Here is a 15,085-nt window from a genome sequence, read left to right on the forward strand (position 1 = left end):
CCCCAGCCAGCCTGTACTTGTGCTTTTTCTTTTTTTTACTCTTATTTTTCTTTTTGCAAAGACCTTTCTGTGCTTTGCCACACTTGAGCTGCAGGTCTTTGCTGTAATGCTGAGCATGTGTGTTAGATATGATCATACAGCTCTTTTATCTTACTGCTTTTATTCTAGAAGAGTACTTCAAAATTTAGTGAATCAGACTAGAAGAAGCATGAAATTCTTAATGTGTCTTTTATATTTCATAAAGCTGAATTAATTATGTGAACCTTAAACAGGCAATTATAAGGCATCTCAGAGATCTGTTGTGGGAAATCAGAACATCTGGAGGAAATAAAGGAAAGGAGGTTTGTCCCTGTGTCATCCCTGTCTTCCACTTCCACACCTCTCAAGTTCAGAATCCCTAAGTTACAGATTTCTAGAGGCTGGGGCAGTATTTGAGGGAAGTATTACTTTATGCTTGCCCTTTTCTTGTGCTTTTCCTTGCGCAGCTGCTGTTGGTCGCTGTTAGAGATGTATATATGGGACTAGAAAAACGATTGCTCTCCTTGTGTTCCTAGTCCAGTGTGTCATTCATGTATCTCTGTGACTTGTTCAAATCTTTCCTCTCAGAGTAAGTTCACCTTGGCTATGAAACGTGGGTTTGAGCCCTTCTGCAGTGGAGGGCTGTAGTGTAAGTCCTGTAGCAGTTTGGATTAATTCAGAGTAGGAGTAGGCACGCTCTGCACCAGGAAGCTGTGGCCTTTCTGACAGCAGTTTAGGCAGTTTTGAAACTTGTATTTAAAAGCCTACCTCACATGTATTGTTTCATGTTAGTTAGCTGGGATATGCATGCATTCCTGTTACAGCTTGAAGAGTGAGTTCTGTAGCACTGCTGACGTGTGTAGTCATTACCAAATGTGGGATCAAGTTCACTACAGCAGGTGGGACTGGCTGAACAGAGGAGTAGAGCATTGTGGTAGCTACATAGATCAGTTCTGATCCTGCACTCCCACCCCGTTGTTGAATACATTCCTGAATGACTGTAGATAGCTGTACAGCTGGGATCATGAACACGGGGATAGAAGTGGGCAGAAGAGATTGACTAAACATCTTTTACTAGCTGAGCTGTTAAGAATTAAAGGTTAATTTTAATGGAGTTTGGTAGCAGAATTCAGATAATAGGACCTTGTTCTTAGATCGCTGATCCATCATATATGTGACATGGCCATGCCGAATTGTATTCCTTGGTTGTGTGAAGGTTCTTGTCAAGTATTTTGATTTTTGACTATAAATCCAATCTATGGAATAATTTCAAAGGGAGTAATTATGGCAGCCTGCTTTCTGTCAATAGATATGAAACTAGGATAGTTGCTCTATTTTGTAAACGTGTATACTTGTATTTTGTATCTTCCCTCATCTCCTCCACTGCCAGTGGTGTGTGTTCCTCGAGCGCTTTGAGCCTGGGAACTTCTCCTTTTACCTCCATAGTGGAGAGGACATAGAATGCCCTTCAGAAAAGGAGGGTATTGACTGTTGTTCTGTGACAGAGGCTGCTGTGCCTCTATCAGAAAAGGGGCCCTGGTTGCTGAAAGGGAGGAGGGAAATGCTGCCTCGTTATGAAGTAGATAGTGACTGTCATTTCTGTGCACTCCTACAACCGTTATTGCAGAATCGCGTGGAAACCTGTCTGAAAGTGAACTCTACCACTTTGCTCAGCAGCGGGAGGAAACCAGCTCTGTTATTTGGTTCTTAGTTTTCAAATTTCTTCATGAAGGAAACAGGTTGGCCTTATCATCCAAGGTGTAGTTGTGTTCTCAGATGAGCTGAAATGAAATATTGCTGCTAGCTTGGCAGTTTCAAACACAACTTACCTTCTCTTTTTGGACAACTGCATGACAATAACTGGCTTTTATTCCTTGTGTTTAGCATTAGAATCACTCTAGCTTATGTCCATGTTACAAAATACCAAACAGTGGGATACTACTCAACATTCTACTGGAATAGAATGTGTTATTTATTGTGTAACTAAATTTAATCAATTTTTCTACATGTTTGGTAACTAATTAATGGACTGCTTAATTCAAAGGCACTTTTTCATTTTACTCTATATAGAAAGTTGTCATGTTTTAGGGGAGACTTCTGAGATCACAGGAAGTGAAGGTACTGAAAATGTGTATGTACATTGTTTTTGTGAACAAGTTTTTATAACTCAAAACTTTCCTGCCCTGTGTCTGTCTCCTCCCCCAAGTAGGAAGATTCTGTAGTGCTGTGCAGCTTTCGTGGGGTTGCAAGTTTACATTTCTAAAAAAACCTCTTTGACCAGATTCTGCTTATCCCTTAAATATTGGCAAAATGCTAGCGTAAGCAACCTGTGATAGATACAGGAAGAGTAACTTCCTCTTTTCACAATTGATGCAAGAGTTTCAAGTTACTGACTTAAAAAAAAGAAAATACAGCTTTACAGTAGGAAGAACGTTTTCCTAGCTTCTTAAGGAAGCAGTCCACATGTCGTCTCTCTTGATTTTGGCCTGCCAGTAAGCTTTGAGGCTGCTATCCAGTGTTGAGCAAATTTGATGAAGGGGTCTAAACTACTGAAGTTCCTGTAATAGGGATGGACAGTGTATGGCTGCAAGAGAACCACAGCCTGGTTTTGTCTCTAGCTGAACTAGGCAACCTCCAGCATAGGAAGGGAATGTAAGGGAGCTGCATAACGTAAGTGGCTGTGGTACTAGGAAATAAAGGACTGAGGATTTTGGGAGCTAGGTACAGGAATTGTGGTGGGAAGGCTTAGTGTACTATGTCATCTGTGTGATGCAACACTGCTGAAAGCCTGAATTTAATATGTTTTATTAGTTCTTCTGCGCTTATTTTTGAGACTTAGAATAAAATCACTAAAAGTGTTCTGCGTGCCACATGGTGTATATTGCTGCACAGCTAGTTCTGACTTGAGGCTATTCTGGTTTTCACTATTCTTTTATTTCTTTTATTTCCTCTATTATCTGTTTCAACATTGACTGTCAGCAAGAAAACCCACCCAAAACAATTTTTTCTAATCTGCATACTCGGATGTGTTCCCTGCTCTATAGTAGTACCCTTCTGTGCTAAGCAGGCAGTTATTTCTTGTCCAGAGATGCTTTCCTTTTGCAGGTTCCTTTTTGTTAAGCTTTTCACTGCAGCCATTCAGGCTATCCATGCATTTTGTCTGTCAGTACCTGAAACCACGTTCTACAGCTGTGTTAGTGGTGTTAATAACAGTCAAACTTTAGCTGAAGAGTGCTCCGTGTCCATTTCCATCTGCAGCTGGAGAACTAAAATACTGAAGGTTGTATTTAACCATGCTGTTTATGCCTCTGGCAAATTACACAATGCTGTTTGTCACAAGCTGTAGCTATTTGGCTTTTCAGTAAGATGGGAAGGAGTTCAAGGTGGTTTGTTTTAAACATTAATGTGGTTTACAGTGATTTGTTCAGGTTTCTGTTGTTATTTCTTCCTGATCCAGAAAGTGATTTATCTCTCCCTAAGCACCAAAAGGACAATTTGATATGTTTAAGACATTTTAAATATGTATTTTCTTGGCTTTCTAATATGGTATGCATATAGTTTTTATACAGGTATGTTTGAAATGGTGTGAAAATCAAGGATTTATTTGTATGTTCAGCATACAGTTCTTACTTGAATGCTTGCATGGAGAAATATCTGGGTTGCATGACTAGTTCCAGAAGGTGCATGTACTTAATACATAAAGTAATGTATTGCTAAATGGAAATACTTAGCCCAAACGGAGTGTGCATACTTGTCCTGTATTTTGCAACACTGGTGGATAGTGAGTGGCTTTGATAGTACTACCACTGCAGCTACTACTATTAGCAACAAATAATACCTTACCTCATCATACTGGCAAACTAGTTTACTGCTTGTCTTTCTTTTGAAATAGTTTTTTGTCCATGATTTTATATCTATTTGCTTGCATTTCAGAATTTTACTTTTAAGAGGAAGAATAAACCTTATCATTAAAATAGCAGCAGCGGCTCTGCAGTTACACAATATGTAAGGTTTTTGAAAAATTAATGAAAAAATCTACAATAGCTTTAAAATTTTGGAGTTGTTTTACCTTTCTGGCAAAATATTTTTCTTTTTTACTACTTGACTCTCACCAAAAATTTTGTTTTCTCCACTCATTATCATTGATGTTTTATGAGGGTGATAGCATTTGTAGTGATGAGCTTGATATTTCATTATTTTTACCCTTAAAATTCATGGCTCCAGATAATTGCATGAGAATCTCAGGTTTTCCAATAATTTTTGTATGTTTACTTTTTTTAATGTATTCAAAATACAAAGGCAGAAAAATCTCATCCTTTTCATTAATTTGAAATCTCTGAAAGTAGGTTTAAAACCCAGTCTTTTGAGGACCTGGATGATATTTCAGTGTTTGTGGTTGTAATTATATCGCATTTAAGAGTAGACTCAGTAGCAAAGCTGTTAATCATGTGCATTTTGGTGGTATGTAGGGATGAATCGAGAGTGGGATCCATAGAATTTGCTGCCTCCTTAGATGAGGCAGATATGAATGGGGAAAGGTCATAATGAAGTGAACACCTCAAGGATCTTAACAGCTAGTAATACCATTAACTGTAGATTTTTTGGGAAAAAAAAATTAGCATTCCTCTAAATGGAAAGAGGTACGCAGGTCAGTAGAAAAGCAGAACAGGTATGGAATTGCGCTATGATGACGAGACCCGCGAGAAGATGTCACTAACCTCAATTAGGCAGGAAAAAAGCATTGTCGGAATGTCTTCAGCTGTTTTTTTCATATCTTCTTTCTCTACTGGGTCTGGCTGGTTTTCTCTTCCATTTTTCTTGACAGTTAATAGAGGCAGGGAATTTGAGATGCATCCGTGTTTGCATATTATGTGTGGGTTTGGATGGTGTTAGTCTCCCTTGACTGCCTGCGCTCCGAGGGATTGGTGTGTTAACATTGCCTATCTTCTTATTGTCACTGCCTTCCTCAAATCTTTATTTGTATGAGTGACAAACTAGCTCCACCTTTGCCTTCTAACTGGCATTTCAGTTCTGTTGCTTTTTTTTGATCTAACCATGTTCATTCTACTTCTGTTTACTCCCTGTGGCACTCTTCCTCTAACTGCAGTTCAGTGCTACCATGCTTGATATTCCTTGGCCAGCTGACAGCTCACTTATCTAATGCACGTGGAGCCTAACAGTTTCATAGACAGGTACTACTTCTTGTCCTGGGCTTCTGGTCAGTAGGGTTTTTTTCCCCAACCTATATTATAAACTTTACCCTGCATGTAGATGAACAGAAGTAATGGCTTCACAGAGGGGTATGAACTCTTCCTATTTAAATTGCTAACGTACAAGTCTGACTAATGTTAACATGTTTAGTCGTTTATCTGTTGGCTGTTGTTCTAGCAGAAATGTTAGTCAAGCATTCATAGATCATGGGTGGAGTTTTAGTTTGTGAATAAAAGAAATACCACCAGTTCTACCAGCAAATCTGAGTACTTTGTCCTCAGACTTGCTGTCAGTATTTTTCTGAAAATACCCAAGCAATTCTTAGTTGCCAAAATTGCAGTTTTGGACAAATGTATATTGTTTAGAAACATTTTACTTTAAAGTTAAAAAGTATTTTTCCACTTGTATTGTGTATGTTCAGTTATATAGCCCAAAACTTCATTCTTAATCTACTTTAACTTTCACAGTAATTCATTGAAAGAACAAACTCTGATAGCAGACTCAGTTGAAGGCAGGCATTTTAGCCAAAAATTCTGCTACTGTTAATATTTGAGCAGTTTGTAATGCACATAAATGATTTATCACACATGTTTTATAAAAAACTTAGAACTGAATCAATCTGTGTTCCCTGAACTGTAGAATGTCAAGTGACAAGAGCACTTTTATCAATCAGCACGGTTAGAATTTCAACACAGGAGCTTTCTGCATTATGTTTTAAGTGATCTTGTTTGTCTTGATTAATTTTCTACTGCATATTTACATGGTTACTAGAAAACAGAGGGAGGGGGAAAGAGAGAGATGTATGTAATCGTTTTTGTAATTTTTTTCAGGTATTTTTAGCAGCAATGATGTAGCAGTATCATTTCCAAATGCAGTATCTGGCTCAGGATCTAGCACTCCCGTTTCCAGTTCTCATTTACCTCAGCAGGCTTCAGGCCACTTGCAGCAAGTGGGAGCTCTGTCACCTTCAACTGCGCCTTCTGTAACTACTGTTGTTGCTGCAACTCAGGTAAACTATCACAAGAGTTTAAGATAGCAAACCGTGTTATTCACCCGCTTATTTTCAATGTTGAAAGAAAGAATAATTTGTTTGGAAAAGAGGTTAATAAACACTGTGTTTGTTACGAAAATGTTACAGTGGGGAGGTTCCCCATAATGTTACGTTGTCCCATCTTTGTAGAGCACATAGGTTTTTAAAAATGGTCTGTGGAAGTATGTGGCAATAGTGACTGTGTTATGACTAGTAGCATAAATGCTGGTTACAGTTCATCCATGCTCTAACCAACATCTGTCACCACAACAGTGTTTTAAGAAAGGGTTTAAAAGAGGAAAACATGTCAAGTTTTGTGTGTTTCATACAAAAATGCTGGTGTCTGTTAAAAAACGGGGGAGTTTATTTTTGAGATTGGACACATGGGCAACTAAGGCTAGCCCTGGCAAAGAGGTGGCTGAGCCTGACATCTCGATGGCAAATGAAAGTGGACATAGATGCTACAGTTTTGTGTTCGGAAGGTCATACCAGTAAAGATATGTAGTTCATCTTTGATGATGAAGGAATAAGGGAGGCGCTGGAGGAGTGCAGAAGGGTGACATAGTCGAAGTAATGAACCAGCAAAAATATCTTTATGATAGTATTTTGTATTTGAGTTGGGCAAGATTGCATTTATCAAGGCAAAAGAGTGCGAAGTTCAGTTGTAGACAGCCACTGTGATGAGAGCAGACGTATGAAGGAATACTGTACTGGAGGTAATGTTTTTATACTTTGTGTTTCTTGCATTTTTCAGTTTCTGATGGGAATCTGTTTTACAATGAAAGTATCAAATACATATATTTAATGTGTATATAAACCATCAAGTTTAATTTTATAGAGTCTGCTGTGATTTAACATAGTGGATATAAACCTGAGGAATTAAAATCGAGCCCAATACATATACTTCCATGCGTGTGTGTGTACGTGCACACTTGTGTGTATAGTACCTGTATAGTAGAAATACTGTGTGCAGGCCAATGTAGAATGCATTTCAGTATCAAATAACACTTTTATTATAGGTGGTAGTTTGTATTTTTATGTAATTCTTCTGGTTTCCTAAAGAAATAAGGCTTGGGCTATGCCACTGTGTCTGTCTGGCTTCTGCCTTGTAACTTTGGAACCTGTTGGCTAGTTTCACACACAATTGGGTGATGTCCCTGTTGCACAAATGGATAGAAACTATTTTAAAGAAATTAAAAATATGGTGCTTTGGCGAAGAGCCAATATAGCTTTTATGAAGGGAAATCACAACCAATTGGAGCCGCTTCCTTTTTTTTTCCCCATTTCCTTAAATTCCCAAATTGTGTTGCACAATTTAACTCACTAAAGACACTTAGACTGAGCAGTCTGGAGGTAAGGGGAGAGGTTGTGTCGTAGTTTAGTAGCAGATTAAAAGATTTAAAAAACCCCAGATGAGTAGGTGCTTAGTTTTCACAGAGAGGTTTACCATCGGTGTCTTGGAAAGATCATCATTATGGCCTTTTGTACAGCTCAGCGTGTTCATAAATGATCTAGGAAAAGGAGGAGAACAGAAACTGAGTTTGGTGGTTGTGCTGTGTTATGCAGTGAGCTTCTATGAAGGTCAACCGTCACAAAGTGCTCAAAGGCCTCATGAGCCTACGTTGACAAGGTGGTAAGGACAACGGGCTAATGACACTGATGTTAAAGGGAAGAGGCAGTTTCTACTCAAAACAGATACTGTAGTTACCAAAAGAGGTAGAAGAGCAGCCATCCTAGTGAACAATAGCAAGGAACAGCATCTTTATAAGGAATGAGTAAATAGTGTGAACTCTTGGACTGAAAAAAGAGACACTGAGATGGGATAAGACAAAGGTCCTAAAATCACAAATTACATAAAAAGTTAAATCGGCAAGAATTGTGTACCATCACTTCTATTTGTTAAACTTTGTCAGAGGATAAACAGATTCAAAAAGCAATGGGACAGAGCTGATATTTAACAGGTAGGAACAGAAACACCGTAGTATTTTGTTCCTCATGTGTCACAAAAGGTGAAGTGTACCCTAGGAGGTGAATTTTCTTAGTGTTTAGCTGAACTAGAGAGCCCTCCATAGGTTAAGTGCTTAAAATTCCTGTCCTTCCTTTGGCTCTGTTTTTGAGGAGATGTGTTGTTTTGATTTTTTTTTTTTTTAAATTGGTTTGGTTTTTGCTACTTGTGTCACTCTAATAGGTGGATTGAATGCTTTTTCCCAACTTGCAAGACTTTAAAATTACAAGCAGGTCTCCCAGCTGGAAGTGTCTTTGATTCACACTAAATCATGACAACTGCCTGTAAGGTGCCTTTTGTTTTTCCTGGACTCTGGGACTCTGTTTCAGTTGATGAGGCCCTTACTAGTGTTTGAACAGGCTCAGTCAAGAAAGCCTATTTTACCATGCGGTTGTTCTCCAGTTCGAGAACATACACCACCCCCCACCTCCCACCCCTGTTTTTTTTCCCCATACAGTTATCATAAATGACTGACTATACTTCAAGGGTTAGGGCTTACCTACTTAGTTCTGCAGTCTTTCATCAGAGTCCTGTGTCTGCTTACTGGGCTCTTGTGGATGTATTCTCAGTGTTTACCCACCACTTCACCATGAAAGTCTTCAAATAATGGTGTGGTAATGTATTTTTTGTGTAGTGTTCTAATTAAAAGATCAGTCAAGATACTAGGTGTACATACAGTGGTTATAAGTTAAGGTAAGCTTGGGTTTCTATAGCAGATGAGAAGTAATAGTTAAAAGGTAGGGTTTGTTCATACTATTAGTTGAGAGATCAAGTATGCCCAAACCTTTGTTGCTCAGCTATTTGGTCAGGATGGCAGACATGCAGTTGGAATAGTACTGAAGATTGGAATAGCCTCAAAGATGTGCTGCTGAGGTGCACTCCCCGAAGGTTTCAGCTGTTAAGTTTTCTTAGATCTCTGTTGGGCATTTGTAATTATGATTTTGTGGACATCATAAATTAGTCAATTTTTGATGGAGATTTTTTTTTTAAAGCAAGAGTATTAAGAAATTCTACAAAGAAGGTTTTGGGGAAAAAAAATTATTTCCATAGAATTAGTCTCAAAGTTGGCTGAATTCTTTTGATTAGGAGGTTATGGTAGATGTAATGCAGAAAATTGTGTTCATATTATTAAGAAAACATGCCATCAATTGAAAGCAACTGTCCTACAGTGAGAAAATTTGGTAATACTACTATGCCTTTTGTTATTTTTTTAATAACTGCTGTGCCCATATAAAACTTCAGTGGCTAAAACTGCCAGGTGCTATTTTTTTCCTTCAACAACTAAACAACACCTATTTTAAAGCTTACACCCCGCCCCAGCTTGAAAATCCTGGATTTTGATTATTTCGGTCTATTGTCTACTACGATAGTTTTCATACTGTGGTTTTTGTTTGTTTGTAAGACAGAAATGCAGTAGGAGCTTTGTTGCAATCACCTTTCCTTTTGTGTCTCATTTTCTTCTCCCTCATGCCACTCATAATTTTTATTCCAATCTAATACATCCAGAAGAGATTATTAGCTTGTGTTCCATGCTGTGCCAAAACTGAATTTAAATGCTGGTGTTCCTCGCCAGGTGGGAATCAGTGGTCTAGTAAAAATGCCACTTGCTGGAAATGCAGATTTTTTTTTTTTTTGCTTAATATTCCTTTTTTATGTGTCTTGGGCCTGTAACCTCAGATAGGTTACACTGCTTAATTCAGCAAGGCTTTATTAGCATAACGATGCATTTAACAACTGCAAGAATATGGGGAAAAACGGGGTACAGGAAAGGGGGTAGAGCCCACACAAATATTTGCTCCTGTTTTTTCTGAATTGATGCGTGTTTTAGGACTGCCTGTTTTACATGTAACAGCAAACTACTGTGTCCCAAACTGCAGTCTCAGAAGCATGACTTTTAACTTTTGTATGAATATTAATATATGTTCTTTCTTGCATTTGGATTTTGAATATTGTCTTAATTTTTCCCTGTTAATCCAAGTCACAAGTTGCACCACTCTGAGGTCCTATTCTTAGTTTTTCTCTCAAAGATTTCCTTGTTTTTAATAATTAGAGCAAAAATGTATGCCATCCTGTTAGGCTGTTCTGTAACAGTTTGTTGTATTGCTCTTTCTGATAAATTATTCTTAGTGCTTAATGTATATTCATTAAAAAAGCTGTGACCTAGGTACCTCAGTATCTTTTGGTATTGTGCAGCAGGATTTGTTTTCTGCTCATCGGGAAAGGGTTGTTAGTTTAAAAATATATTTATTTATTAAAATTTTTACTTAAATGTTTGCTACTTTGGTTGAGACTAAAATTGAAATTGGTTGAGCTGCCTGTTCTTTCTGATGATTTAAATGAGTGCAATTACCCTACTCTCTGGCTGTTTGTTTCTGAGGTCTCTATGTTCAGAATACAGGATAAGAGTCTTGAAATGGAAGTCAAGGTTTTTGACTGAGTTTTCTTCCAGTCACTGATTATTAAAACCATCTCTCAGGCTGTATTCCTTTAAGAAAAAACATGCATTTAAGTATCTTGTCATTTCATTTCAACAGTATTCTTAGTGGGAGTGGAAATGGCATGTAGTGGTTTCTTTAAGACATACAGCCTTTTATTTTTAAACATTTGTAGCTCATCGACTCTTTGGCGCTGGTATTGTAAGTTTCAGTAATGTATCTGTGGTCTTTACATTATAGTAACCTCAGTTTATTCAGAAATTTCCAGGATTTATTTGTATTCTGGAAATTTAATATGATAAAATGGTGACTTTGTAGATGATTTTTTTTCCCCCCTTCTCCCATGTGATGGTATCTGTGCTCTTAGTGACTGTAATAAGCACATCTGTGAGGCAGTTTCAAGCAGTATTGCACATACTTGTCACTAACTGTTCTACAGATCCTATCCAAAAGATTATTTTCTCTTTCTTAGGACAGAGAGGAAAATGGGGTTTTTGCTAGTGGATTCTTCCTTCTTTTTTAAGCTGTTTTTCTTCCTCTGCAGCCTCTGTTTAATTTTCTTCCTAAGTTCCCATACCTCACTTCATGCACACAAGCAGCTATTAAAGAGAAGGAAAAAGCCAAGAAGTATCTGTAACAGCAGTCCTTATGGCTTGCAGAGAGACAGGGAAACTTAACAGTTGCTGTTTGTTACTCTGTTTAGTCCAGGAATTATTTGTGATGGCATGATAGGTCCGCTTCAACATAGTGTGAGGAACTACTGCCTCCATGGTGGAGATGTGATAATTGGGAAGGTAGGTGCTACTGCTCAGTGGCAATTCTAAGTGAAATAAATCTGCTTTAATCACTTCCATTATCCCTTCTGAAGTTGGTTTGGCTTTACTCACCTTAGGAGCAGTAGAAAACCAGCAGGGTTTTCTTTAGCATTCATATAGTGGTGGTTATCCTCCTTTGTCTGATCCAGCTTTTAGAGGCAGATAAAGCTCCGCCCCCTATAGATTTGAGTTACTTGTTGACAATAGAGGAATGTGAAAGCTCAGGAAACATGAGCTTTTCAGATTCTGAATGTAGAGCACCTGATGTGTCAGATGATTCTGTGCTGTGGCTTTTATTTTCTCAATTTCTGAATTAGGCTAGTCCCTAATTTTGGAATTCTGTAGTCTCCTGCTTGTTCCCCCCATGACTAGTTTACACTACTTCGGCTTCCTGTTCTATTGGTTTTTTTCTTGTTGTAGTTTAAACCTGCTCATCATTTTGCACACTAACAAGGGAACTTTCTCCTCCTTTTTCTTTTATATTCTGGCACCCATGGGAAAATGGGTAAAATAAGTAAAAATTATTTTTTCCCATTACTTACGGGAAAATAAGTAAAAATACAGGAAAAAGGAACGCTGTTCTTTGTTGTTGACCCTATCAACAGAGAAGTTAGGAGCAGTTTTGGGATTGATTTTATTTGTACCTTCCAAAATGGGTGGAATTATGAGGGAACTTAAGAGTACGTCTTCAGGAAGTTGTCCTTGCTAAATATTCAAGTTGAGAATTTTTTTTTTGCAGGTCTTCAGAAGAGGCATTTGGGTATTTTCATAGGACAGTAAAACGTACATACCTGATCGGTATTGCTGATGAGTTTGCAGTTGTAGCCTCTCATTATGGAGGAAGATACTCCTTCATCCACTTGTGTTTCCCAGTCTTGCTCAGAGAAACATACCCTGTTTCCTGCTTTGGTGGGTTTCTTTTTTTCATTAAATATTCAGATGAAAGTAAACGTGAAGAAGGGAGAAAAGTTTCAGGTTAAGCATCTGATGTTTGCTGGTGTTGGGCAGGTGAAAGTGTACCATTTAAGGGGAAGTTTCTGGACCATCCTCTATGGGGGTACTCTAGAAAAACACCTACTGAGATGCTGAATGGCAGAATAGCTCTTACGAAGTCCAAAGTGCAGATATTATAGATTTCTACTGCTTATCTGCAAAGGTAGTAATGGGTGGGTGCCTTGTGGTGAAACCTCTCACCCCTTAGACATCAGTCACTGATGTATAACTTAGTGGTTATGACAATATGTTAATGTGCTGCTAAACTTCTCCAAAATATGCTTCCTCTGGTGTTCAAGACATCAATCAGGTCATACGGTCTTTTCTCTGATACCAATTTGTTTGATGTAACTTAGTTTTAAGTGCTTTTTCCTGCAGATAAACATTATGTTTTGTAAGTTCTATTAGTTCATTTTTTAAGTTCAGTTTATACACTGCCATACAGAGTGTGTGGGGTGGTGGTGGTCTTGTGTGTGGTGTTGGGCTTTTTTTTTTTTAAGGCCCAGTGTAAGAGTAGCAGGTTTTACAAATCTGTGGTCAGTTTGGTTTTATCTTCTGCATTTGTCTTTCTAAAGATGATTTGTATTACCTTTTAATGTGAGTGGTAATTAAAAAGAGAATAATAAAACATCTGGAGATCATGATGTTGCATGGTTTAAGCATCATGCTTCCAGAAAAAGAAATCATATCCTTACTGAGGTACTAGAATTCTCTAATCAATAGAAATGTGGATACATTAAAAGCAATTAACATATTCTGTGTGACTGTCAAAACACCTCTTGATGATAAGATCTCTCAAAAGAGGTTCTTACCCACTGGGTCAAAGGGAAAATATTAATGTGGATTACAGAGTGTTTTGACGATGAAATTACTCTGTTCTCCTTATCCCATAACTTAAGAGAAAGATAAAAAAGGAAGAGCCAGCACATCCAGAACAAAAAGAAATCATTCTTAAAAGAGAATGTTGCTCATCCATGGGACTCACTGCCACAGGAGAAACCCAGCACTGGTAGATTTAGAAAGTGTGCTAAATGCATCCCTCAGTACGTTTTAGACAGAGGGGTGTTTGGTATTGTGGCATAAGGTGTCAATGCAAAATAAGGATTTTAACTTCCCAAACCACTAAACCTTATTTCTGTCACAGCCACTTAAATTTAAGAGTCTTGCAAAATTAAAAATGTAAAAGAACCATGCAAGTAAAGGGCTTTGCGTCTACGTTTTCTTGTTTGTCACTTAAAAAGCTGTTTTAATTCCTTGTTACTTCTAGGCAAAACGAGTCAAAATCTAATTTTCTTCCCATGCAAGCTAAGTGAGGATTTTTGGGGTGGGGGTGAAGGAGAGTAGCAAGGAGGAAGAATTTACAGCCAGAGGGAAAATTCCTTCTAACATGTGACTCAACTAGAAGAACAAAGGAATCATAGTTGCAAGTAATCTAGTGTTTAGTCCAATTAAAATATTTACGTTTTATATGTTTCTCTTCAGTAAGATTGTCTTCACTTAGACCTGTGCAGTAGGCAGGTAGCTTGACGGGCAGTTGCATGATTTTGCGCAGTGCTGCATGCTGAGACAACTGCATCAGTGTTTCGGTCTAGCAATAAATGTTTTCTGCCTTCAAGCTGAAGCTTATTTAGCTTGGCTTATCTGGTGCTGCTGTAGCAACCATCAGTCTCCAGGCAACTGAGGCACATTGACCTCTTCGTTGAACTGAGTGTAGCACTACTTCAATTTAGCTGCCTGAGACAATAGTAATGGTGTTGAAAGTGAAAAATGTGAAATTTTCTAGTCGGTGTGCGATGGAAAGAATAAATAAAAACTATTTAGGTGAAAGGAAATGTTTAGATTTGAGTTGAAAAAGATATCAAGTTTACATGGTGTCTGCTGTGTCACAAACTGCAAAGCTCATTGCTGAGGCAGTGTCCTTACAGGCCTTGTATAAATTGTTGAGAATCTTGCAAGCCTTTTTACACAGCAGTAGTTCTGCTTCTGTAGGTATTTGTTTCATCACTTAAAGAGCAAAGGCTATTGAGGTTTGTTAAAAAAGTTTAAAAGTCAGTGTTGGTGAATAAGTGGCTGATAATTATTACTGTTTTCAAAATCGGAAGATGGCCTTGAAAGTAGTTACTTTTCTCTAAGATTTGTTATTTGCCGTATTATGAGTGTCTGGCTTTCTTTGGAATACTCACATGAAGAAAATGGATTACTGTATGGGTATACTGGGTTAGTTTCCTAATTAATTCATTCTTTCTGCTAGTCAACATGAGAGTGAAGTTGTGATGCCTGACATATAGGTTAATGTTCTTAAGGAAAATAAATTATTTGGAAAGGTGTTGCTTCCCTTGCCTGTGCAGAGCACGTACATGTTAAGTGCTATGAGAGGTAGATGGAAAGGATGGAGGAACAAACTTGAGGTAAAAGGGATTTGTGTTGATGCGATAGCTGTGTTTTCAGTTAGATTTAGGGGAGAGATGGAGGAATCCCAGGGTCTGTAAAGCCTCCTTTAAATAAATAAAAATCTGTAAAGCCTCCTTTAAATAAATAATAAATAAAATCTGTAAAGCCTCCTTTAAATAAATAATAA

At 37.9% G+C, this 15,085-nt stretch overlaps 1 protein-coding gene across 1 annotated transcript in view; it reads left to right on the plus strand.

Annotated features, from left to right (window-relative positions):
- Nucleotides 1–6,059: 6,059 nt before the first annotated feature.
- LOC104508037 (protein AF-10-like) overlaps nt 6,060–15,085 on the plus strand; it is a gene marked incomplete at its 5' end in the record, with an annotated part of 33,306 nt that continues 24,280 nt past the window's right edge. Inside the window, one exon of the mRNA XM_010149509.1 lies at nt 6,060–6,238. Coding sequence (XP_010147811.1) covers nt 6,060–6,238 — 179 coding nt within the window. The remainder of the gene's footprint in view (nt 6,239–15,085) is intronic.

This window comes from Eurypyga helias, unplaced genomic scaffold (genome assembly GCF_000690775.1).
Source record: "Eurypyga helias isolate BGI_N326 unplaced genomic scaffold, ASM69077v1 scaffold28223, whole genome shotgun sequence".
NCBI classification, from domain to species: Eukaryota; Metazoa; Chordata; class Aves; order Eurypygiformes; family Eurypygidae; genus Eurypyga; species Eurypyga helias.